We start from the raw sequence: 27,433 nt of genomic DNA on the forward strand, positions 1-27,433 counted from the left end.
AGGTACGACTGAATCAGTCAGCCTCTGGGGCTCAGTCTTGTCTCCTCCGTCACTCTCACCTCTTTCAGCTGCAGCACATAAAGTAGATTAATCACAAGTTAGCAGAATATATAATTTTAAGAAGCAGTTATTTTAGAGTCCTTTCTCTATCTGGGTGTACGTATTCCTATAAGGAAAGCACATACATTTATACTTTGAGATTACAGTAGAAAGCAGATTAAAATGAGAGTCAAGAGGAAAGAGAGTGTAGTCCATTAGAATAAACCAGAGCCTTACAGTGGAGAGAAGAAAAACAACTGGAGGGGAAAAGAAACAAGAGGAGAAAGGAGGAGATGAAACAGAGAATAGGCTAGGCAATTACAGGAGAGGAGAGGAGAGGAGAGGAGAGGAGAGGAGAGGAGAGGAGAGGAGAGGAGAGGAGAGGAGAGGAGAGGAGAGAAAAAAATAGGAGGAAATGAGAGGAAACAAAAAGAAAAGATGGACAGGAAAGAAAACAAGCGGACAGATGAGGACAGGAAATAAGAGGAGAGTTAACAGGAGAAACAAAACAAACTACACTACACTAGCATATAAAAACAAAAGTGAGTAGAAAGAGAAAGAGGACTGTAGACAGAAGTAGTAAGAAACAGCTGAGAGTATAGTGGTGTAGTGTCAAGTAAAGCCGAGGACTATAACACTGTACAGGCAAACACATTATTAGAAGAGTATAGTACAGTGGAGCAGATCAGAGTATGTTGGAGCTACACATTAAAATACAGCAATAGAACAGAAGCAAAAAGTAAAATGCATGAATGCACCTTTATGTCTGCCCTGAAGTGGTCTGCTCTGCTCAGTGCCACTGACAGCGATCACGCTGACGGTGTAGTCCTTGGAGGGGTTATAGTCTGTTATCAACACCTTCGTATCGGATTTAGATACAATGATCTCCCTCTGATGACCACCTGAAAAAGAGAGAAGAAGAAGAGGCAGAGGGGCAAAGGTTAGACGACGCCAGAATGTTTTGAGTCAGTGTTTTTCATTTCTCGTTGCTATATTCAGTTGCTTGGAAGCAAAATATTAGTATTCTCATGGTCGAGCCAATATGAAGTTAATTCAGCAGTGAAGCTGATTAACATTCTCCATTCTGAAGGCAGGCAAACATTATGATCAAGGTCAATTTTTTTTTGTACAGTATCCATTAGAAAAATACAGAAATGACAAAAACACAAAGACAAAGTTAATTCTGTTTTTGATTGGTGAAGCTTAGAGACAGAATAAAGATTCAAGTTTTCAGTTTTGAGCTCAAGAGAAGAGAATTTGTCCCTGTAATAAACTGTTGATTCTGGTTAAGGAACAAGCGTGTGTGTGCTTGTGTCCTCTCCATAGCAGTTAATCCCCATCAGACCAACAGGTCACATTATCACCCCATTTTAATTTTGACCCTGCAATCAATTCAGCCATCAATAAAGGTGTGTGTGTGTGTGTGTGTGTGTGCTTCCTCAGCTCTTCTGTCCCCTGTGCCTGCAGGCACAGTGATGACTAATGACGCCTTTAGGGGAAGGTAGATAAATCCTACTGAAGGGGACAGCAGGTCAGGTAAGGTAACTGCATGAATCAGTGTTCAGACCACAAACCCAAGTCTTAGTCTGTGCTGGGGAACAAAAATACTGTTAATCGACCAAATACCTGGGCTTAAAGTGAAGGGTAGGCATTCACTGGGACAGCATATGGCAACTGTTGCACTAAGACTACATGTCACAGTTGTCTCTTAAGGGATAAGCACCCATTTTAAGATGGATTAATCAGGTGACAACAAGAAGGTGACAACAGCAAGGCATCAAACATCACCTATCCCCTAACTTGCCGTCTGAGGATTTAAGTGATAGTTTGTTTGCTTTTTGAAGTAGGGCTGTATGAGGTACTTATACTTAGTCAGTGTATTACCTACAACAGATGGCGGTGGAAAAGCTGCCACTCTAGAGAGAAGCAGCAGAAGAACCTGTGTACGAAGTTATGTAATGTACTGTTGTAGACAGGGTCAGCAGTACAACATATTTTAGCAACCTACATCAAAAGGGCCCACCTAAAAAAATCCACAGCAGTTTAAGTGTATGTTATATTAAAATTTTTTTCACTGCTTTACTGTCAGAAAGCCTGTTCCAACAAGAAACTGCCATTATAAAAATATTGCTCTCTCCCAACCAACCAGAATCTATTGGCAAAATCGGTAATTTTACCTTGAAGAACATGGGAGTTGCTGGTATCTGCTTCAATCTGTTAGTTTGTTTGTGTTACTGTGTGACTTTAGTGTTTTATCAGGCTAAAATTAACCAAAGTTGCACAACAACACAAACAAACAAAGAGACTGAGGCAACTGTAGGACAGCAACCCCAATTTTCTGCAGGGTAAAATTACTGATTTTGGCAAAGGAGTCTAGTTGAGCGAGACAAAGTAATATTTGGCTAATGTAACGGTGGTTTCTCATCAGAAAAGGCTGTCTGACGGCGAGGTAAAGGTCATATAACTCCTCTTCAAATAATGTGAAATATACATTTAAATAGGCAACATTTTGGACAATATCCTCATTCAGTTTCTTGTGAAAAGTTAGATAAGAAGCTCAATGCCACTCTAATGTTCGTAAACATATGAATCCACAGCCAGCAGGCACGTTTCTTATCTCAACATTAGGACTGTAAACAGTTAGCTTGAGTCTCTCCAAAGATCAAAAACATGCCTAACACCTCAAAAAAGCGCAGTAATAAAAGTTGCATCTTATTGTGTAATAATGCACAAAGAGAAATGCAAAACGACTACTTGTTGTTTTAAAAGGACTTACTCAGAGTTATTTCTTGGCAAACAATAGTTTTGTCATTCGTTCAGCACTTCACACACACACAGCATCTCCACTGGGTGCTTGGCAAACTTGTGATGACAACAAAATGCCGAAAAGTCACTGCGCTAGGCCAAGAATTTGTTATAGTAAGAAACTCCTCATGGACCACAAATTTTTACATGTCTGGTTGTATACGGATTAAACAAATGAGATACAACCTGTTAATTTGTGAACTTTGGACTAAGTCAGGCCAGTTGTTTCCCTGTGGTTTCAGTTTTTAAACTTAGCTTATGGACTCCATAAACTAAGCTCTGAAATTAACAGCATTATTTCATCTAACTCTTGACATGACAGAAAATAAGACTGTACTATCCCTTTAAATTAGTTCAATGTCAAAAGTTGATCAGATTTGTTTCCATGATTTTGAAAACAGCTTGTAGTGTGTGGGATGATTCAATTGTGGAAAATACATTAAAAATCACAATCTCTCCATATTAAGTTTAATTAAGCAGGTTTTGGGGAAATTGATGCTTGACTCGATTTTAAAACAGTTGTCACATTCATTTTAAACTAGAATAAATATAAAAAAGTTGGCTCAATTCTCAATGCATGCTTCATCACAAATGCAAAACAGGCCTGGTACAATTAGCAGAGAGCACAGTCATGTTGTTTTAGCCAAATGAATGAATTTAAGGCGACAGCAAGAAATATTGTACCGAAGTACCGCAAGTAAAGTTAAAACTAGACAAGAATATAATCAGTAACGCACAGAAAAACACAGCACTTTAAACGGTGTGGCTTCACTATTTGTCCTTTTAGTATGATGTCTAGATGCGTCTTAAGCGTCCTTCCAGTGGTGCATTCACGGTCCTGCAGTCTGCTTCAGCTGCAGCATTAGCAGTTTTTTAGCATCGGCTACAGGTAAACTAGCATTAGGAGGGAGTCAAACATCTCAAAGCACCTGGTGTGCTGCTCTTTAATGGAGGTGTGTCGGTTGACCAGACTTACATTTGCAAAAACAACCAGTTAGTCTTCATCCTTCAGTCTTTTCTCTTGCAGAACAGAAAAAAATGCTGTTTAAAAACATTTCCAGCAAAGCATAAGTCTCAACTTCGTGCTGTTTGTTGACGGACGTTTTAAAGTGTGTGGACCGGGCTCATTGCTGCCCCGTGTGGCCGCTGGGGGAAATAAATAATAAGAAAACTGGATCTCAGTTGAATCAATTTAATTATTTTATTTTATTTATTTATTTTAATCCATAACTATGTTCATGAATTACAAAGACACAACCCATTCTGGTGTTGTTTATGAGAGAACACTGTACTCCAAATCACTAAAATATATACAAAAACAAAACAGCAGAACAAACTACTGAACATAATTCATGCCTTAGAATTATCATAAAATACCTCTTAGCTGTGTTATTATGCTCTTTTTTAATTTTAGGTTGTTTTTTTGTCCTTTCTGTCGTTGTTTTTTTTTCTGTTTTCAAATAGTGCTTCAATGTTCTAAAGAACCTCCTGCTGATTATATAGGCACTTGCATATCCTGTTTTACAATTTCTACTTCCATTTAAAAAAAATGTGGATGTTTCTGCTCTCATTAGGGGGCAGTGCAGAGCCCATTACAGTGTGGCGCACCACAATGAGGCAAAAAAAAGCCACTACTGTAGAAAACAGTGCGATAGATGCTTCCTCAAAAAGTGTTTTCAAACAAAATTTTCAGTTTTACAAGACAAAATCCTTTGTGTATGTTGGCCCATCTCTGTTAAAGATCAGCACGCAGCTCGATGAGATCACGTACAGCCTGGGGCACAAGTTTTTTCCCAAGAGAGTGAAGTCATGACCTGCCCTACTCTGACTCTGATTCCCTAATACCCATTTGTTGGTTTGGGTCATTTGGATTGGGTTTGTTTAGCTATGAAGAGAGTGATTGAGTAGGGTTAGGGTAAAATATCAGGCAGGCTAATCAGAGGCAGAGCAGGACAGGCCAGGCCTTCACCACTGGGGCTACCGCCTGGGCCACGTTCAATCTGAAAACAATGCACACTGGAGTGCAACGAGCTTTAAGATACGTTACTTAAGATACGAACTCTAAACACATTCTCACTCTCTAAAACACATTTTGCACTCTGATGCAGTTGTGTTGAAAAATGGTAAACACAGACAACAGAAGCTGAACACAGCTACAACAAAACTGTCATTATTAACACACGATGACTCAGAATTGTTCACACTTGTTTCTAATTATGTGAATTACAGTTTTTCCACAATATTTTCCACACTAAATTTGGAACTTTAAACGTAATCTGCCATACATTCAGTTTCGCAAAACACTAAACGCAGTTCTCTATATAGGCACAACTTTAAAAATTCCAGGAAAATCTCTTGTGTTCCTTTGGAAAGCAACGCCAGTCACAATGATAAGATTTATTTACCAGTTGATGAATCTCACTCCTCACAGGGGTAACACTAGAAGCTTACAGTAACCAGGTGATGAGGGTATAATCCAGATACGTGAGTGGTTCACCATCAACCAGTGTTTCATACAGTAATATAGCCTGCATGGTCTATGGCCGAATCCATGTCTTGATCCAGCACAAAGGGTTTTTGTCTTGTTTTGCAGCAAGAGAGAACACTGCTGGTGACATAGATGAAGTCCTTTGGTCCAAACCAGTAAAAAGACATGATGCTGAGGCAGAATCAATCTGTTGTCTGTATTACTCTATTACTTTAAGTGCATGCAGTATACAATATTTTCTGTTCTAATCTCTGAATATGCATAACACATTAAATATGTTTTCCTGGAGCTGCATGCTCTGAACATTGTGTTTTCCATTTTTTGATGTAGTGTGTAATGATTCAGTAGTGTTTATATAATAACTGGCGGTGTGTATGATCTGAAAGCATTGTTTCATATTGCCTGAGAAGTGAGGTGAGAAGTTTAATGAATGTAGTTTTATGTATACAGATTTGAGAAAAGGGTAGAGGGTTTCAAGAAATGTGTCTCTGCAACTGTGAAAAACCATAAAAAGCTGCTGCAGTGCCTTGCATGCACAAAAGGGCATTAATTGCAGCACTATTACTGTTTAAATAAATATTTTGCTACGTTTTGTCAGGGCTGAACGCAACCTTGTTGTGCTGCTTTCTCAATTATCCCCACCGTCATGGCAACACCTCAGTCTGACTGTCTACATTTTACACACAAGTTAATGGGCAAATTAAAACTTGTTCGTAGTTAATAATGTGGTATATATTTAAGAATTTGATCTATACAACAATGCATATAGTTAAAATCATTTATTATGGTGAGCTAAATTGCATGGCATCAGTGTGCTTCCACTGTCTATGCCATATAAAAACACACATTATCCTGTAATGCTGCTGTAAATCTTACAACCTATTATAAACCTCAGCTGGTTTCTGCACCACTTCATGTATCTTCCAATGCTTGAAAAGCGAACAACTTTCCAATACTCAAGTTATTCCTCTAATTGGCTGCAGCAGCAGCGTAACAATAAGTTGCAATTGCATACAGTAAAAACAGAACTTTTTTCTGCAGGGTTTGGCTTCATCTCTGCTGAGATTTGAGAGAGTAAATATAGACATCTGGCACTGATAAATAACACACAGATATGCAAGTACACACAGACACAACCCACACAATTTGAAATTCAGAATTGTTGGCAGGCTATCGAACAGACTTCCAATAAGTGCTTATTTTAGTTTATTCATGCACTGTCATAGAATAGGGAATAAAGCCTTTGGACAGATAAGCACAGGCTAAAGTTAAACCCTCTCTGATGTAATAAGACATGGGTTTCATTATCCACAATGACACAAGCTGATAATGGTTAACTGTGACATGGGACAATGTTTTAAAGAATATAAGCTTGAATACAGCACATACAGAATACAAGCTTTTGGCAAAAATGAGTCATCTGCTTTGACCTAAAACCTGAATCCTTATCCAGTTGCACTTTAGTTACTTCTTTTTAGAAAAATCTCACAAAAAAAAAAAAGGATATTACGTTGAGCCGAAAGGTTAGCTGCCACTCTGACAGCTCCTTTTGTGATCTAAAATGGTGTTTTATTCTCAACAAAAGGACTTCAGCCAGTGTTAACAAGCTTCACCGTGGGTGCTGTTCACCTCATCTGACTGAGACAGACTAAGGCACAGAAAAGACAGGACATCAGGTCAGACATCGGGCAGGTATTTGTGTCCTTAAGCCTCCTAATGATCAAAAAAGGCTTTATTAATCACATACTGTATGGATACACTGAGGACACTTTCTTTCTTTTTTTTTTTTTTTTTTTTTTTTTTTTTACAGCTTTTGCCCAATGCCAGTGAGCTCCTGCTGCATTCCTCCCTGAGTGGAAGTGGCCATAAATTTCAGTTTTTGTTCTCTTTTCAGCTGTCCCCGACTGCAAGAAATTGTGAGACGAGGCGTTTCTCGCGGAGGGTTGTTTGTGAGGAACAAGTTTTATGTTACAGAGTGCTTATTCAGTCCCACTTATTCATTTTTACAACGGCTGTGAAGGAATTGTCTGCAGTGTTCAGCACAGCAATAATACGACACAAATGCAGGCAGCAGTGCAGCAATAGTTGAGGAATTGATGTGTGGGAGATGTATGGATGTGAAGGAAGGTGCACTGTGATTACATGATGAACGAGACATCAGTGGTAATTAAGGTGATTACTGACTACAGTGTGCATGACCTGAAAGAGATGAGGTCATGCCCCATGTCTGTGCAGTGATGGACTACTGACAGACGCAGGATGAAAGCAGGATGTCAGGCATCCATCATTCCCACACAGTCATAATACAGTTTAAAGGGAAAGTTTGGAATATTTGAAGTGGGGTTGTATGAGGTACTTATACATAGTCAGTGTATTATCTGCAGCAGATGGCGCTCGACACGTCCCCAGTTTGGACAAGCAGCAGAAGTCCCAGTGCAGGAAGCTAAGCAACGTACAGCTGTGTACAGAATCAGCAGCAAAATGTATTTTTTGCCATTAGACAGTCTTATTCCAACAGGAAACCACCTTTATATATGTCATATATTGCCTCTTTTGACTCCATTGTCAAAATCAGTCATTTTACAATGCAGAAGACAGAAGTTGATGGTCTGCTGCAGCCTCCCTCTGTTAGTTAGTTTGTGTTATTGTGTGAGTTCTGAGTTTTAAAAAGGTTGGTCCGGATTCACAGAAGTGACACAATAACAGAAACAATTTAACCAAGCGAGGCAGTGATTGAGCAGCGTCTTCCATGTGCTGCAAGGTTTTTGCTGAAGGAGTCTGGTTGAGCAAGACACAACGATATCTGTCACATATAACAGCAGTTTGCCTGCAGACAAGGCTGTCTTTGGGCAAAGTTAAGTGGTGAAAATAATTTAAATACAGTGTATACTAGGGCTGCAACTAACTATAACTATAATTATTTGCATTGTTGATTAATCTCTTGATTATTTTCTTCATTGAATGATTAAGTTTTTAGTCTATGAAGTGTCTGAAAATGGTGAAAAATGTTGGTCAGCATTTCCAAGAAGGCCAAAGGTAACATCCTCAATTACCTTGTTCTGTCTGTAACTCAAAGATATTCAGTCTCCTGTCATAGAGGACTAAAGAAGCCAGAAAAATATCACACTGAAGCTGAAATCAGATATATTGAACCGATCGATCAATTATCAAAATACTTTAATAGTTTACAACTAATCCATGAATCAGTTAATCATTGCAGGTTGTGTTTATGTAATATTACTTTTAGGTAGCTAAAATATATTTTTTGCGGGTGTGCCAACCACCATCTAGGTAACATACTGACTATCAACAACTACCTCATAGAGCCCCACTTCAAATAATTTTGAACTATCCCTTTAATGCTAAATGAATAACTACAGTGGCTGCAGTTGTCTTTCACCTGTCCTCAACTGAACTCCATCATGAGTTGGTGTAGGTCTCACTGCCCTGTGTACCTTTCAGTCCCATTTTCAAATCTGCTGACAGGCTCTACGCACGCAGCAAAAACACTCCTTTGTCTCAAACTTGGCAGAGGTGCAGGACAAACTTTGAGTCCTCCCCATCTCTCAAGAGTGTGATCCCTTCAAAGGAGCTTTGATAAGAAGTAAATTACATAATCCTTCCTGACAGACAGAAAATCCAAGTCATAATGGAATCCTTCCCCCAAAATTTCAAAGTTAGGTCCCACATATCAGTGGAAGTATTTTCTGTGTGTGTGTGTGTGTGTGTGTGTGTGTGTGTGTGTGTGTGTGTGTGTGTGTGTGTGTGTGTGTGTCTATACAGCAAAATGATCCTACCTGGTATACTGTTGTAGAGGAATAGATAGCTGTCAAAGTCTCCTTTGGGCTCCTTCCATGAAACGAGGAGCTTGCTCGAGCTCAGCACTTTGAAACGCAGCCTCCTCGGAGCTGGAACTGAAAAACAATTAACTATATTCAAATCAGCTTCAATACATCTGGGGGATAACTGGATATAATAAAGAATATGTTGATGAATAAAAATGATGTTAATTAAAAAGTTCCCAGCCACCAGTAAACATATGTTAGCATCACAACAAGTCAGTTAAACCCAGAGACACCACAACATCTGCCCCCAAAAAGCCACAAATCAAAAGGGACTGAAAGAGGAAATGAATAAATGGACAGAGAGAAGGGCAGAGAGAGGGCTGAGTGAATTTAAATTTTGAAGTTCCTGAGTCCATGAGAGCAACACATGAAGCAGGTCAGCAGGCATACAGTTCAGCTTCAGTCTGAAAAAAGGTTTTTAAAAAGACAGGAGAAACTATTTCCAGTCAAATTCTCTTTATGAGACGCATTTCACAGAAGATGTCTTTGTCTGTCAATGTGCAAGTGTGTACTTTTGATCTACGATATCATGAAGAAATGATTGGATTACAGTAGCATCCTCAAGGCCTCACCGTATCTTCCAGCCCTCTGTCAATGAAAAATGAATTGGTCTGTTAAAAATGGTGACATGGAGACATTCTCTGTGTGAATCTTTGTGTTTTTGTGCGTGTATGTGTGTAGTCTGTAGCATATTTTGCAGAATCAATAGGAGATAGAGAAGAATATGAGAATTTGACTGGTTTTAATCTACAGACAGATGCAGACAACCCAAGGAAAAAAGCAATGCAGAATTGTAGTATTGTGTAATACTACAGATTCACCTCAGATGAAAACAAAAGTCGCTGACATAACCTTTATGTCTGCGACACATATCACCATTTCAACTAATATTTGATGTTAGTTTAAACTAATCACCAGAAATCTGATATTTTTAGTGTTGCTACAAAGTTTCTATAAATGAGAAGATATTGTCATCCATAAATCTGATGACACTGCCGATGTAAGGTCACTTTACCTGTCAGCACTCTTTAAAAACACGTCAGACTCAACATGCTGTCTTGAAAGATCCTTCAAGAGAAATTATTAATGACTTACAGTTAACCAGTAGACTTATTTTAGGGTCAGTATAACATTTTTAATAAGAAGACGGGGACTGGAGCACAGACTTTTTTTTTTCTTTTTTTTTTAGTACTTTGCTGATAAAACATAAACTCAATAGATTTTAAATAAATCAGAATTTCTTAGTAATCATTTAGTCAGGGCTGCAACAATAAAGGGCTAATTTAATCTAAGATTAGTTCTAATCAGAGTTTATCAAAACTATGATTAAAATTAAGCACAACTCTGCTGCACAGTTAAAAACTAATCTCTGTTTAGTAAATCCATGTTTATTGATTTAAAACCAAATTTAAAAGCATTAAATCAACGTGGAGATGCTTGCTTATCAAAATTTAAATTAATTAATCAATTCAAATGTTGTTGATAAGTATAAAAGAGCAGGAGAAACTGTAAACTTTCAACTCTGAATTCCTTAACAAAACATTACTTGGTAATGGCTATTTTTAGCTAATGTTAGCTAAAAAATATGACAAAAGAGAAGTTTAATTTAATCTTACTTAATTTTAAGCATGTTTTAAACTTTGTTGCAATGTAATTTAAAGTTAAACCATTATTTAAACAAGTTTAAAAATGAATCCTTGTTGGTGCAAATCAGCCTTGGAGCTCAATCCATACTCTTAAAAACATAATTTTAAAGCATTTCTGACTCAATGTAATTGTAATTGAAGAATTTTTAAGAATTCTGGGACACAAAAGATGTGATGTTCTTCTCTTCGAACATGTCAGTCAGAGAGACAACTTTGCAGCAGTGTTCATAAATAATAATCTCTGTCTACTCCGTGCCTGGAGGTATCCAGGGAATAATATTAATGAACTACAATTTTAAATGCCACAGAATCCCCTTAAGCTGTAATAAACTTTAAAGGACCATTCACCTTAACTGCTGGCTCACTTTAGTGATTTGACAACCTAAAATTGATGCTGATCTGTCAATTAATGGCAGGTGATGAATGTTTAGAGAGTGTTGACATGTAAAGACTGTACATCAACCTTTATAGAGAAACTGTGTAGAGAAAAAATGGGTGATATGATGTAGACAAACCTTGAGGTGTACTGTGCAGGATTTTCACTCGGTGATGAGAACAGACCTCCATCTTTCTCAATTGGAAAATCCCATTCAGGCCATAAATCAGACAGCATTGTGTTTCCCACTTTGCATTATTGTAGTTATGTTAGAGTTAAATGCCTGTTAGACTTGGTCCATTTAACCGTTCTATGAAAGGTGGGATAAAATGAATCAAGTAGAGTCAACATGGGTCAAAAAAAATTGTAACTAGAGACGGTCATTCAGCAGAGTGCGGATTTCTTCCAAGCAACAGATGGTGAAGCACCTACTGCAATGCCACCACAACTACCAGATGCAACCAGCAGAGATTTGCAAAGTTTGGAAAGGGTTTTTTTGGGGGGCATAGTGTAGTATAGTGAAATTAGTTTTGCATAGATGTATGCAAGATGTATGTACGTTTGCAAGTTTGTATAGTATAGTATAGTCCCAGCTTTCCATAAAATTCATAGAATAGTGTAACTGTATTGAAAACAAGCATCCTGGGTTCATCTAATTGTATAAGCTAATAGAAAACAATAAACGGGAGGGAAAGTCCAAATCTGTCAGCCTGAACATTTTGTTTTGAACATTACATGCAAGCAGGTGGCTTTACAACAATAAACGATATAGAAATCTACACTTTTGGAGAAACTCACAAAAGCAGAAATTGTCTGCATGTTTGCGCATAGCAGCTGTTTAGTTTGCCACAAGTCACTGAATTTAATTAGTAACCAGTATCATGTTCACTCTTTCACATTTATATTAAAAAACAAATAAATAAATAATTCAGGGAAATGGGTTCATAAATAATGTTACATTTGTTTACTAGCAGACCTGCATAGCAGAGACGGCGGAGGAGCAAAAGATAGAGGGATTTATTCATCTCATAGCATGTCTGACCTCACTTGATCATAACATGGAATTTATTTGGAGATTCTCCAATATAAGATGGATCTACACTTTTCTATTGATGTCAGTTTTTGCATCATGACAAAAGTCAAAATGTGGCATGCAACAGACTGCGTAAGCCTTGTTTTTAGCCTACCAGTTGTCAATAAGGTGAGGAATGTTAAAAAAAAAAAGTTTTGGTTAGTTGCACTTTCACAACCTATTGCATGATCAGAGAAGATAATAAACTATAAATTTAGTTTTTGGTATTATGGTATTTTACAGAAGTATGCCTATTTGATACATTTCTCTACTTAAATCAATTATTTAGGTAAAGAGAAAAGTTTCAACAGTCACTCTCTTTCCAAAAAATCATTTCAGCCAGACTTTCCTGCCAAACACCCTTAATATTTTAGTCATGGTATTACCTCACAAGTCAATGTCAAGTTTCGGAAGCCAAAATAACAGGATCCAGTCTCAACTTGTCAAACAAGGACAACTTCTTGAACTTTTCATTATCAGATCTTATAATGCTGTTTGATCATTCCAGAGAGACCCGGTGCAGCACTTCACAGTTTTACATTTTGCTCACACCTATTCTTAAGTAATCAGCACGCCACCTATCAGATACTCAAAATGCATAGGATGAAACGGTATAATTACACCACACAATAAGAATCTATGAATAATTTAAGTCTGTGACGGAGCTAGTAGATTATTACTCTGGTATCATTTCGTGTGTGCTTGATAGTAGGTGAATTGAGTTGGCAGACAGGGTACTAATAACCAGAAGAAAATTGCCTTGAATACCTTGATCTTTGCTTTGCATGTCAATGAACACACACACACACACACACACACACACATACACTGAACTATAACAAAAAACTTATGTAAAAAACGAATGAGCCAGCAATGACCCTCTTTTCTTCTGTGAATGCATGTCAGGGTCTACAAATTGGAGGCTATTCCAGAGACAGCAACTATGATTAATGAATATGGACGTAATAGCTCCAATAGCTGTAAATGCTGACAGAACATGAGGGTCTCTGATATAAATTACCCTTCACGAACCGCCACGTCTGTTCTTGTTTACCACCATACAGCCATAAATATCATCCAAGAGCATCTCACACTCTCTCTCTGAATCTAAGTGCCAAGATGCTTTTGTGAAATGCATTAGACGTCCACTCTCTGGATCTCACAATAAGATGCTTTACGTAAATACTGTTGAAACCCTGGCTGGATGGCTCTACACTGTAAAAGTGATTGATTGATTGATTTAACTTTAAAAGGTTAGCATCCAAGCTGCCTTAAAATTTTAAGTTGAAAAGACAGGTTCAGGCAATTTTGTAATGATTCAAAACAATTTAAGTTTCTTGTCAAGCAAACTTATATTATTATATTATATTATTAAGTAATTATTAATTCAAGTGTACTTGAGAAAACATGTTCAGTAAACTTAAGGTATTAAGTTGAAACAGCAACACTTCAGTCACGCTGCCGGACATTACAAAATAATTTGATTTCCTTTCACATTTTCTCAGTTTGAAGACTCAGTTCTTTATTTCACACACACACACACACACACACACACAGACACACACACACACAAAAAAAAAAAAAAAGAAAAAAAAAAAAAAAAAAGCTACTACTAGTACTGGAGCTACTTTATTCAAGCATTATCACAAAGACAATATGTGAAACTGCTCCCAGTGAATTTAATAAATTTTAAGTTTAAGGCATGCAGGGACTGAATTCATTATTATGAAAACAAGCAACCATGACTTATCTCAAAGTGTATTAGGGGTCCAAAGCAAGTTTCCATCATATATGTTTTCTTCAAACTGAAAAAGACAGGTCTCAGTAGATTTTTAACTCCAGAACAATGCGTGCTGGGAAGTCTGCTAATATGCAGATCATGTTTCTTTAGAAACTTACTTTAATGAGTTGATTGAACTCTGTACAGTAAATTCATTCAACTCATCATTTAAAGTCAAAAGACTTCAGGTTAGAAGACATATTTTTTTTTATAAATTCTGTGTTCTGTGGTTTGCATTTTGTGCTTATTATGTTAAGTTTTACTACATGTTGAGAGACGTAGAAAACAGGTCGGTTTTAGCTCCACTTCCTATGTTATTTTATTAACATTACCATACCCTCTGCTCTCAGCGGTCTTTTAATCGGGCAGCCTGTTAGACCAAACTCCATTTAAAAAGCAGGTGTTTTATGGTAGATACACATTCTCTGGGAGAGTAAAAACTTTTTTTAGACCATCACAAAGGCTCTTTTTTGATTCACTCTGATCTACAGACACAATCGGCACACATTTCATTACTCAGCAACATCATTAATTAACCTGTGATGTTGGTCATAGATGTACTCTGCATGCATTGACTGGCCCAGGACTACAGCGCTTGTTTTCACCAGATGAAAATGACGCATGTGATTCATAGCACTTAGTGGGAGAGATAGGGGGAGACATAAACAAGACCCTCAAAAAGTATGTGTCTGTGTTAGTAAGTGTTTATGTGTGAATTGTTTAAAAAGTGTTTTTTAAAAGTTGGGGTGGATCCGTACCCATTGCCCCGCAGGATTTGCATCCAAGCTAATACTGTCACTTAAATTAAAGTTAATGAGAGAAGATTAGTTGTTTCCACTAAATTCCTGCATGATTTTTCACAATATAATTCTCCCCTAAACTTGCAGAGCATACGCCACATACAGCACGACGATATATCACACAAAACCAGAGCCATTTATCTGAGAGAGTTACACCACAGGGATCAGCAAGCCCCCAACAGCTCCTTGCATAAGCTTCATGCCAGGTAGTAAATGTAAGTCCAGCCATTTGGCAGAACTTTGGCGACTACTGCTTAGCAACACAATTTAACTGCAGTAAATAGTCTGAGTCACTGAAGCCACAATGAAAAAAATTTATTCCAGTGCCAGAAAATTATAGAAATCCCTTCAAAAACTGATATTTAACATGTTCTCACCTTGTGCAGCTTAATTTAAAGATGCTTTAAAAGGGTCTAATTTTAAAGTATGAACTCCAGTAATCTTCCCACTCTGTAGGGAGTGTAAACTAGAAAAGTATCTTAACTGGAGGCCCAGTATGAACTGGAATTATCTAGGTTGGAGGGATACAGGCGCAGCTTGACGCCCCGGTTTGAGAAGGGATGACTCTTCCTAGGATTAGCAGCGGTGAAAGCTAGCAGGGATTCCTGGTAGATGAGTAAATGCTCGCTGTCCAATCCTCTGCTTCACTTCATCTCCTCTCCTTCAGCCTCCCCTCGCTCCTTGTCTCTGTTTCAACATCTTCTGCAACTTTCCTCTTCTCCCATCTCCTGATTTGGCTCGGCGTCCTGCTCTGTGTTGGCTTCTTTCCATCCTGCTACTCTTGCTTACTATCCCTTCTCTTCCTCACTTTCTCTCACTTTCCTTACTCACCAATCTCTCAATTCAGCTCTCTTTTTTCTTTTGCTCTGTTTTGCCTCATGTCTTTCCCTTGTCTTCTCTGAGCTTTCTGGCTTTTCTCAATCTCTCTTTTCAGTGACAGTTTCCTCTTTCCCCCATTTCTTACTTCTCTCTATATCCTCCTCATCTCCTCATTCTCTTCTTCCCATTCATTGTATCCTCCCATTGTCTTCATTCTGTCTTCTCTTTTCCACTTTATTGTTTTACTACCCTGCACTCTTAGAAATAAGGGTTCTTCCTGAAGGGCTGAGGTTCTACCCAAAACCATTTGTTTCTGAAAAAGTGGTTTGTCGAGGGTTCTTTGTATGACTAGGGGTTCCATTATGAACCCTTTTCATCGAAAGAACACTTTTTGGATAGAAAAATTCTTTGAGGATTGTTGAAAGAATGGATGTGTAAAAAGTGAGAAATGAGAAATGAGAAATTCATATTCATAACATGGACTGTTGAAATCTGTCTAATCTGAAACCTCAGAAGACAAGAGGGTTATAGGTGAAACCCTTAAGTAGATTTTTACATTCCCCTGGGTGGGTTCTGGAAGAAACCCTTGGAATATAAATGGTTCACAGTAGAACCTCCTGAGTGGGTTCTTGGAATGTAAAAAGGTTGTCAGTAAACCTTTGGATGGATTCTTGTTAGCACCCTTGTGGAAAGGTTTCTGATAGACCCCCAGAGAGGGTTCTGGGTAGAACCATTACACCATATAAAAGTTCTCTGTAAAACTTCTCATAGAGGGGTTCTGGGTTAAACTTTTCACAGAGAAGAATCTATGACAGGCTTTCAAGTAGAAGCGTCATAAAAGGTTCTACCAGGAACCAACAAGGGTTCTCCTATGGGGATAAACAGAATAACACTGGTTCTCGTTAGCACTTTTATTTCTAAGAGTGAGTAAGTATACTTTGATTCTTCTTTTCTCCCCTCTTCTTTTCCCTCATCTTCTCTCCTACACTTCTCCTTCATTCTTCCATCTTTTAATTCCCTGTTTTCCTCCTCCTCTCTCAGATTAGCCCCGCACTGACTCCACACTGAGTATTCAGGCTACAGTAGCTTCACTAATACGCAGGATTTATGGATGACAACTGCTGGCTTGCACTGTCACCACAAGATAGCTACTGTACTGTACATGAGGGAGATGGGGGAAGTGTGTGTGCATGAGTGTGTGTGTTTAGTGCCAATCCAGTGCTGCAGCACACATCTTTTGATGTGGCCGGCGTCTTGTCGGTACAAGAACTACTCTGCTTGCTGAGATAGCACTTAACCCAAATCCACTCTGGCTCTTTCTTTCCACCTCTCCGCTCTTTTTATCTCCTCGGCTGCTCTCATGGAACACTTCACTCTTTTTTATCACATCTCTTCTTCTCATGCTTGGGTTCAAACTCTCCTCTCCCTCTCCTCCTCTCTCCTTGTCATCTCCTCTGCTCTTTCATCCTATCTTCTCCTCTTCTGCGCCACCTGCACTCAATTCCTTTAGTGGCTTAACGCCTTTTTCTCTCTTTCATCGCTCCACCTGTGTAAGTGATGCCTCTTTCCCTCAACACTTATCTCGCTCTTGCATTGTGTGTGCACGATGAGTGTGTGTGTGAGTGTGTGTGTGCATGTGCGTGCGTGTGTGTGTGTGTGTGTGCGTGTGTGAGTGTGAAATCTCTCTTAAGGACTGACTGAATATTAAGAGTCTGTTGGATGATCCCTCCCCACGTGCAGCCTGGTGAAGGAAGCAATATTATTCCACACGCCTGCCAACCAACAGTGAAAAAATATCACCAAATACTCAGCTAGGTTAATTCTGCAGGAGATGACTGACATTAAACAACAATGAAATATTTCATTCAACAACCTGCTTTTCTAACACAGACCATTTCCAGGTCAGGTACACAGCAAAGCTCATAACCGATTAAAGCTACAGCAAGTAACATTATGTTATTATAATTTTGGTTAAAGTAACTGATTTTAACCATGTCACTAACAATATTTAATTGATGTATTACTTTAAAAACAAGCGCATCTGTGAGCACCCATGCCATCATGTTTTTTTTTTTTAAAAACTAGACTCAGTCTGAATCAAACAACCAGTCAGAGTTAGCTAGCACATAACTAGCCAATCACAACAGTCCTGTACAAACAACAGCCATCCAGCTTCTTTCTTGTCTCTGAGTCAGACATAACTAACCAAGAAGAGCAGATGTTAGCTTGCCAGGTAGTTACAATGATTGTCAACCTTGACGTTCTGCTTTAAACCCAGCAAACTGCGTGTGCATGTTTGTTGTGTGAATTGGTGGGAGGGGCTTAACAGAGTCACACAAGGCAGCAGAGAGAGGTGAACGGTTTTGTATTGTTTGTATATTCAAGTTGCCTACTGCAGCTTTAAGTGCTGCATTTAGTTTTAACTGGGTCATTTAAATGATCATTTATTACAACTATGGTCTTACTTTTGTAGTTTTGGTCATTATTTCAGTAATCATAATATTATAGTCAATCAAATAAAATACGATATTTACATTGTAGATTCTTGTAAAGAGCTGCAAAATTGCTTCAAAAAACTGCAAAACACAAGCAGTCAGACAATGATACAAGCTTTAAAAGAATCCTGTGGTTAGTTCTTTCAAAATAAAAACTAAAGCAAATACTCCAGCAAACTGTCCTTAAACATCCATCATAGTTTTCAGAGGACTTTCTGGTTCAAATCTGACTGTCTATACTCACTGTGATGTGCCCACACAATGTTACATCTCATTACATTTTGGGTATGCTCATTTTTAGTTTGTCCCGCAAAGAAAGTCTTTAAAGCTACTACTGAATATTTTGTTAACTCTGAATCACATGACTACTTGTGAGAAAAATGTTGAACCCACAGAACATTGTGCAGAGCATTGCACTTGTTAGCTTTTTTAAACCCATTGTTCTGGTTTCAATCTGCAGTGTTACTGTTTTGGTTCACTCTCATCATCATTCTTTCCAGCCACAGCAGGCAGTTTCCACCACAAACGCTCCAAAATCTCCACCGAACACTACCTGCCCAGCTCCAAATAACAGACCAACATTTTGCAACTTGCTGGTGAACATAATAGAACATTTCACAGGAAAAGAAGCAGATATTTCCCTCGGGAGTTGGTGGAGACCAAAAATAAAGCTAAAAGGAAACTGTTCAGTTAAACAAAATCCCAAATCCAAATGACAGCTATGTGGCTCTGTGCAGTAACTGCTGGACATATAAACAGACGACATTTTGCTAACATGTTTGTCACATCAACTCAAATGATGATAATATGTCAGTGTTGTTTTTACAGCTTGTTTCCACTGCCCTCAAGTGGCCAAAATCAGTTATTGCTGTTTTTGGTGACACCATATGCACATAAAAATAAGTTAGCGAGGAATGAATAAGGAATACACCAGGAACAACCTGATAAGCAATTAAATGTCAATGAATAATTCCTGAATAATTGTGATTCAGGACTAGATAGTAAATAATGATGACCTAAAAGAGAACAGGGATATATGATATTAATAAAGCATTAGGTAAAGAAACAGTTCACAAATATCAATGAACTGACATATTGACCACTTTCTTCATGACTCATTCTTGATAAACAATCAACCAACTGATGATTCATTAATTACTAATGACATAATCTAATCATTAGTTACTCCTTTTGTTCCCCCTCAAGTAGATGATGATATGATACTGAGTAGTTGCTAAGTAGTCTGACTATTTCAAGATAATCAGGAACACCTCATGAATTAAGTGGCCAGTATGTCAATTCACAGATATTTATGAACTTTATTTATCATTACCTAATGATTCATTAACAAAGTATCCTCAACTCTCATTATTTACTATATTGTCCTCAAATGACAGTTATTCAGGAATTAGTCATTAACAATTCATAAATTATCAGGTCATTCTTGGTTCCTGTAACATTTTTATGAAGCACATTGTAAAGTGTTTCTCATCACCTGACGCCTGTTTCTTGCCTGACTGACTGCAATGGTGCAGTACTTTGGTAAGTAAAATTTTACCATAACTGATAGAAATGATGGCCATAACCACAAAAACTAATACTCAAGCTACTGAGTCATCAAAAATGAATAAATGATCCTTAAAGCTGAGACAGTGGCAAAACAGCCAATGGAATCAAAATGCATTTATTTTCTATTTAGTGCATTCAGATTGGGAGTTTTCTTTAAATCTGAGATGATATATGGAGGGTATGCAGCTCACCACAGCTCACCAAACTCAGGTTACCTGAAGTTAAGTTTCTTTAAGAAAAAAAAAAGTATAATTTTCTTACAACTATGGCAGTTTTTTTCTCAGTTATTTCCAGAAAACCAGAACCAAAGTCAAAGATTCACAACCTTGTACTACTACAATATCTGCTCAACTCTGAGTTACTTCAGGCTCTGCACACTACTCCACCCTGTGATTCTGGGAAAAACGTCTATGTACCAAAACGCTCGTAGCCTATTTCATGCTTTTCAGACTGCAACTACTTCAACTGGCACACATTATTCACCCCTACACTGTGGTGCCCGTACTGTGTCATTTGGAATATGCATGCATATTGGGTGTAGAGTGAACTGGATATCCGGTGTGATATTATACATTGTGCAGTAGTTTTGTTCCTGTACCAGTCATTGCCAAAGCCCCATATTTCCCCCAAAAATCATCATCAGCTCATGTTCCCAATTAAAGTTAATTTTTGTTTATTTACAATCAAAGAACATTATCTACATGCTCTGACAATAACAACAGGGAAAAATTAGAAAAGCCTCCTGCACATCATTTCTCCAACGATTCAATGCTCCATTTAGTCCAAAGTGGCTGATGATTATGACAAGCTGGATTACCATCAACAGCAGCCGAGTGGCGAGGTGACGGCGGTCTGGGTTTGGATAATTTAGCAGTTTTTAAATTCAAAACAGGTTGTTCCATCTCATCCTCCTCTTTTGTTTATGAATAAATGATTTCTCATCATTGGCTTCGCTCCCTGTTCATTATAACTGAAATTACCGGCCAACACTTTCACTCATACTAATTCACCAGGCTGCCCTCTAACCACACACACTCGCCACACAAACACGCACACACAAACACGAAAGTGCAATATCTTTGTAAATGTGTTCTTGAGCACATAATCTGTTGTGATGTGTCCTGAAACACAGTATTGACCCGGGCTGTCAGCCAATCAACAAAATCAATTACAATAATTAACCATGCAAAGAGTAAGCACACACACACAAACACAGGAGAACCCACACAAATTTAGCATCTTTACAATAACTGACTGAGTTATTTAGGGAACAGGCTTGACCATGAAAATAAATGCTTAATTAAAAATAGGCATGACAGCTCTACTTTTTGGGCTCAGATGTAACGGTGGCAAACCTCCACCATCTTTCCTCCATCTATCCTGCTTCTGTCACTGCTGCATTGGAAACAGCATTGCAAAGTGCCAGGTCACTCCCTGCACCCTCTGAGGACTGAGCGGAGAACAAAATTTACATTTCCCTTTTCAATACTTTTCAAGGCCAAAGTAGGAGCCAGAGAACAAAAAACAACGATCCACTGTGTTGCACACTGCTCAATATCTGCAGTAAGAACAGTATCAGAGCCGTTCCCACAGGAGGAGTAAAGATCCAGTGTAGCTAAGGCCTCACATGCAGTACATATTGTATGTTGTGTCCAAATCCTGTCTCCTAAAAAAAATAAAGTCATGTACAGAACAACAAACTTGTTGAATTTGACATGACATTTTGCACAAACATTCATCTTCCCGACAGCATGAATCCTAACGTGGCGATTCCTGTAACTTTTTGTTCAGCAGCAGCAGATCCAAGTTTTCAATTATGAAGTGAATCTCAGAAGCTATTGGATGTATTATCATGAAATTTTGTCATTCCCACAGAATTAAACTTAATGTTTTCATTGATCTTCTGACTTTTCCTCTAGCGCCACCATGAGGTTGACACTGTTGGTTTCAAACGAAATATCTTTGAAACTATTTGATGGATGACCATGAAATTTTCTACAGAAACAGATTTTTATTATTTTACTACCAAAAAGTTTAATTCACATTTGCAATATTAATTATTATTATTATAGCTTTTGTGTTAGAGGAAACATTGAAGAGATTCATTCAGTGTTGATTTTTTTTTATTTAAGGAAGTGACATCTCTTACTCTAAACTGGAAAAATCGTTGCATATTAAATCAGTTCAAGTAGTAAAGAGCTGCATTTCCTTCTCAACATAAATAAATCTGTGGTAAACATATTTGTACAGTCTGTGTCAATCATATTATTTCCATTGCAGCACTGTCAATTAATTTTAGTGGTTTTATAAAATTTCACTTCAGCTTTGATAAAATTTGTATAAAATCTCAATTCATATTTTACAGTGTAACTTCTTCATGTAAAAACAGATGTTTCACAATTAGTCAATAACAAAAGGCACATTCAGTGCAACAGTAAAACTTGTGATTTCTTGATTAGGATGAAATTATGCACTCATTAAGTGATATCCATGAACTTAAATTATCTTAAGTATAACTAGTTAAATCATATGCTACATTACTCATTTCTAGCGGAGAGGAAAACCCCTCCTGGACTCTCTGGTAGTGGGAGTTCCTGATGATATCCAGAAATTTGTGTTGTATATACAAACATCCTGCATGGGTAGAACACACACTAATCCTCAAGCTCAAATCCCCTCTGACCAGATGTTGCAGCTTACAGGGGACAGACCAGGCGAAAATTAATGACTATCACATGCTCCCTAATGAAGGGATTGAGCAGGGCATGCTCCCATAGTGTCTGGGAGGTCACCAGCACTGTGCTGTGATTCACTGGGATCAAATCCCAACCTAATTTATGCTGTCACACTTTTGTCATGCCTCTTGTTTCTGTCTGCCCGCAATGAAAAAACATGACCTATAGAAGTGATGATGAAAATCGGAATAAAACAAGAAGAGGAGGAAACAGACGTGGGAAAAACAAATGAAGAGAAACAGTGAGAGGGATGGAGGGAGAAAATACAAAAGAGAGAAAATGAAAGAGTGAGAATTCAATGATGGTAAGTGAAAGACAGGAGAAAATAGAAAAGAGCTACTTTCATTTCAAAGCAGTCACTATTTGGTACGGACTTCCACTGGTACATGAACACAAAGCAGCTCCACACTGATCCATTCAGGTCTTAAACGACCCCAAACAAACACTAACCTCTAAGAAAACATAGTCATGAAATAAATCATTTTAAGGTGGAATTTCCTTGTTTTTTAATTTAGATGTAAAAACAGATTTGTCACTTATGTGGATTATCGATTTTGAACAGTAAGTTCAGAGTGAGAAAAATAAAAGCCTTTAAATAAATAAATAAATAATAAGCCTTTATTTGATTTCCCTGTTCCTACAAACCAGAGCTGCAGCTACCCTGCTCCTCTAACTCCACATCCTGGAAGGAATGTGAGCCACGCACGCACGCACGCACACACACACACACACACACACACACACACACACACACACACACACACACACACACACACACAAAGCAGGGTCAGTTAAATGTTTAAGTGTCCCTTGGGGTCATTTTCATATGATCGATATCCAGATAACTGCAGTAGGTCTGACCCTCTACACTTCTTAGGCTGCCAATTGTAAGTACAGACACCCATAAACTCATGCACAACACACAATCTCTCTCTCTCTCTCTCTCTCTCTCTCTCACACACACACACACACACACACACACACACAGTACAGTCAGATGATTCAGAAAAGAGCTCTTGGATCTGTTTGTTGGAATAAGCTGATAGTGCTGCATCCTACAGCTGTAGTTGAAATAACATCAAACATCTATCAGTAAATCACCTGACCAGCAATCCTTTTCTTATCAAGAAAAGGATTACTGGGTAATGATTTTTCACTGTAGAGTTTTTGAGCTTTTTGATAATTACCTCAGTGTCTTAGATAACTGTTAGCAACGATAGCTACCTGGCGTTGTCATCTTCATTCAAGTTCAACAGAAACAAAATAAAACTCACAGAACACGTCTTGACTCGTCTTTCCACTGTTTATACAATCACCAACTCTGGTTTTGTTTCATTCACCGCATTAGATGTGAAAATATTTGGGTGTTTCTCTCCACTGCTTCCTACGTCCGACCTCCCTCTCGTTCTTCTCCTGATGATATTTTCACAGCTACCTCAGCGAATTAAGGGTTGGAGATCATTGGAAGGGTGGAAGGATGAGCCAAGACGTTTTAGGTGTTTTTGTGTCAAAGATATATTATAATGAACCAGATTGTGCATGCAAAGATGGCAGCCATTCACTCCAATAAAAGCTGCTCAACTTCTAAAGTTACAAGTACTCTCTAAAGTTTTTACTTTCTGATTATACAGCCCAATGAATATGTGCAGTAGTGTTTTCCCCCTTGCTCCCACCCACAAGGTCCCACTTGGCCCATAGATATTACATTGTGACAACATCACAGAGTTTTACATGGCGTCATAAATGACCTTGTTTGCAGTTCATGGTGTCCTGTCGACTGGTCCTATGTCCACTGGTAAAACCTGATTTGCAAGGCTGAGCGGCAAAACCCTGTCTCGTTCTATTATAGCTTAAGTGTATGGTTTGAGTTTGTTTCTGTCAAGTTTGAATGAAGATGAAGATGAGGTGATTATGAAAATGCTCAAAAACACTATAAACAAAACAAACTGTAAATATTATAAAAAATAACTAATAAGTGAAATAACTAACTTAAGGATGAAAAATCACTGTGTTTGTGGGTGATGATAACGTTACTACAGCAGTGACAGGAAGTAGACAGATGTGCAGCTCATAAAACTGATATACATCACATGAAATTGTGAAAGTAAAGAATAAAACTACAATATTAACAAATTTTGAGAACTATGTCAGGATATCTGCGTCTGATTCGAAAAAACACACATCTGTTACACTTAAACACATGATATGCTTAAAATGTCACGTAATGACATATTAACATGGAGTATGTTCAACTGGAACTCAAATGTGTACTTCTTGTTAAGAGTGCATCAGGATTTTTACCACCCATGAACTCAAACATTGCACCAAACAGACAACAGCCCGCGTTTTGATGAGAGTCAGTTTGATTAAATCAGGTTTGCTGAGGTGAGGTTGATTGCGAAGCACACTGGAGCGTTGTATATTGTGCGGCACATTGCGCAGCAAATCATCACAGCTTGAAGCACAGCGTTACAACACATTTATTAAAACCCCTGTGAAGCATGGCAGCATCGGCAGCAGGGTTGCAAGCGTTGCTGTGCTGCCGAAGTGAAATGGCATGATGATATGAAGATGATATGATCGTGAGCGTGATGTAATCTGATTGGACTGAGCCAGCACATCAAACGGAGAGACGGCAAAGGGAGGAATGATGCGGAAACAGGGGAGGAGGAGACACAGGGCAGAGAGGTGAGGGGAGGCTAGAGGGAAGGAAAGAGAAATGACTGATGAAGGGAACAGATGGGACGAGGTTGGATGGACAAGATGGGAAGTGGAGGAAGACATAAAGCTGGGGTAGGCAGTTTACTTTTGGGCAAAAGATTCATAATATGTGAGGAGGAAGATAGTTGCACACTGCAGTGTAAAAAGTTTTAACAATTTACCAATATTTTGACATGACAGTCTTCTTCAGGGTATTGAAGAAGTGGGGTATTATTGGCACCTTGGCTGTGAGTGTAGGACTTCCTCCACACCTGTACTAAGTTCCATTATAACCTTTAAGCATAATGTAATTCAAGTGGAAAGGTAGACGTTTGCTCTTTTTCTTGGCTCCGTTTTTCTTCATAATCACTAATACACCTTTTTAAAGCGAGGAAAAGCAGAGGTGGAAGGTAACTAAGTTCATTGCAACTGTACTTGAGTAGAGCTTTCAGGTATCTGTACTTTACTTTTTACATTTCCTTCCCCACACCAATAGAGATTTAAACCTAAATTGATGGGACAATAACACATAGGAAAGACAATTATCCATCATTGCATATCATGCACAACAGGTGTAACAAGACAAAAAAGACACAGTAAGACGAAAAAGATATAAGAAGACAAAAAATGACATAACAAGACGAAAAACAATGTAAAAGAGGTAACAAGATGAAATGATGAAACAAAATGAAAAATGACGTAACAAGATCAAAAATAACATAAACGACACAAGACAAAAAAGACTTAACCTGACAAAAAATGACATAACAAGACATAAAAGACAAAAAACAACGCAGCTTTGCACAGCAACAGTCGGTAGAAATGTCCTTCAGAGGGCTACTTTTTACTTTTACACTTTGAATATATTTCAGAGCCTTTACTTTTTCACTTTTACTTGAGTGAAGAAGTTGAATCAGTACTTTTACCTGAGTCTTTTTATCTGTACTTTTATTTGAATAAATACTGTGTGTACTTTTGCCAGTAGGATGGGTTGTAAAAAGAAGGCAAGGGAAGAGAGAAGGAAGGGGTGGGTGAGGGATGGGAGGGTAAGAAGCAGAGAGAGAGAGAGATGTTTGGAGAGGAGGTACTTACCTTGACCCTGTGCCTTACAGGGGACATGGGAAACTAGGGCCAGTAGCACCAGTGGAGCCCACAAACACCAACTAATCTGTCCCATCGACAACATCCTCACAACCAGCAGTCTAGACCTGCAGAGACAGAAAGAAGATCATGTTGAAACACTGTAAAGAAAAGAGGGGAAAAGCAAGAGAGAAAGGCAGTAAAAGACAGAAAGAACGGGGGATTTCGGTGACAGATTCATCCTGAATGTTGTTCAGCTGCAGAGAGGCTGTGTAGGTCAAGAGGACCCACCTTGCACACATGGCCCCAAGACGTTGATCTGGAATCAGTTAATCCACTTTGTTACAATTACAGAGCAGTGGTCTGACAGTCTAGACTGACCACAGAGCAGCGGTCAAACCTCACGCCTACATAGAGCAAGGCGAGGGCAAAACAGTGGAGGACTTTGTTTGAGGGAAGAGAGGGGAGAAGAAATGAACAAAAGAGCTGACAGAACAGGGATGGAGGACAGACAGAGTGACAGTATGATTGACAGTCCACAGAAGGAACATTTCATGAGTGCTATTGTCAAACCACAAGAGCAAATACAGCAGGGGCCGTATTACAGAAAGTTCCTAATAGGCAGATCCCATCTTAACTGTTTGGTGACCATAGTGATTAGGACCAGATTTAGAAAAAAAGGTTTTACAGGTGAACAGTTTCTGACTCAACGTTCATATCCTAACTTTAAAGTAAGTGTGGGCTACACAAAATCTTAAATAAACCTAATTGTCCTGATTTTCACTTTTCTGCAAGTAGCCTACTTACTAGCTATTGGTAGTGTTCACTAACTGTAGCTAATGTAGCTTTAGTTAACAGTAGTTAATGGTAGTGTTAGCCAACAGTAGCTAACTGTAGTGTTCACTGACGAGCTAACCACACATTTGTGTTTGCGGATTCAAATGGAGGCAGGATACGTGAGGCGGCCATGACGTGTAGGGATACTAATGCGAAGGTGTGGTTAAAAGCATAACAGTGGCTAATGGTAGCATCCAATAATAGCTGCTAATTTTAGTGTTAGTTAATTTGTTTAATCTATATGGCTGTTCTTTCACTGCCTTTACAAAAACTGGATTCAGCAGAGACTTTGTCTGCAATCTTAGCCCACTCTCTTTGTTTTATCTGAGTTAGCGTTGCGGTAAATT

At 38.4% G+C, this 27,433-nt stretch overlaps 1 protein-coding gene across 1 annotated transcript in view; it reads right to left on the bottom strand.

Moving 5' to 3' along the window:
- Nucleotides 1-26,373, bottom strand: part of col14a1a (collagen, type XIV, alpha 1a) — a 170,744-nt gene extending 144,371 nt beyond the window's left edge. Inside the window, exons 1-4 of the mRNA XM_084726318.1 lie at nucleotides 26,262-26,373; nucleotides 9,130-9,246; nucleotides 798-941; nucleotides 1-68 (exon numbers count right to left, since the gene is read on the bottom strand). The exon at nucleotides 1-68 is cut by the window's left edge and continues 28 nt beyond it. Of these exons, the coding sequence (XP_084582444.1) occupies nucleotides 1-68; nucleotides 798-941; nucleotides 9,130-9,246; nucleotides 26,262-26,355 (423 nt within the window). The 5' untranslated portion in view covers nucleotides 26,356-26,373. The remainder of the gene's footprint in view (nucleotides 69-797; nucleotides 942-9,129; nucleotides 9,247-26,261) is intronic.
- Nucleotides 26,374-27,433: the final 1,060 nt, after the last annotated feature.

The sequence above is a fragment of the Lutjanus erythropterus genome, chromosome 9, assembly GCF_056507025.1.
Source record: "Lutjanus erythropterus isolate fLutEry1 chromosome 9, fLutEry1.hap2, whole genome shotgun sequence".
NCBI lineage: Eukaryota > Metazoa > Chordata > Actinopteri > Lutjaniformes > Lutjanidae > Lutjanus > Lutjanus erythropterus.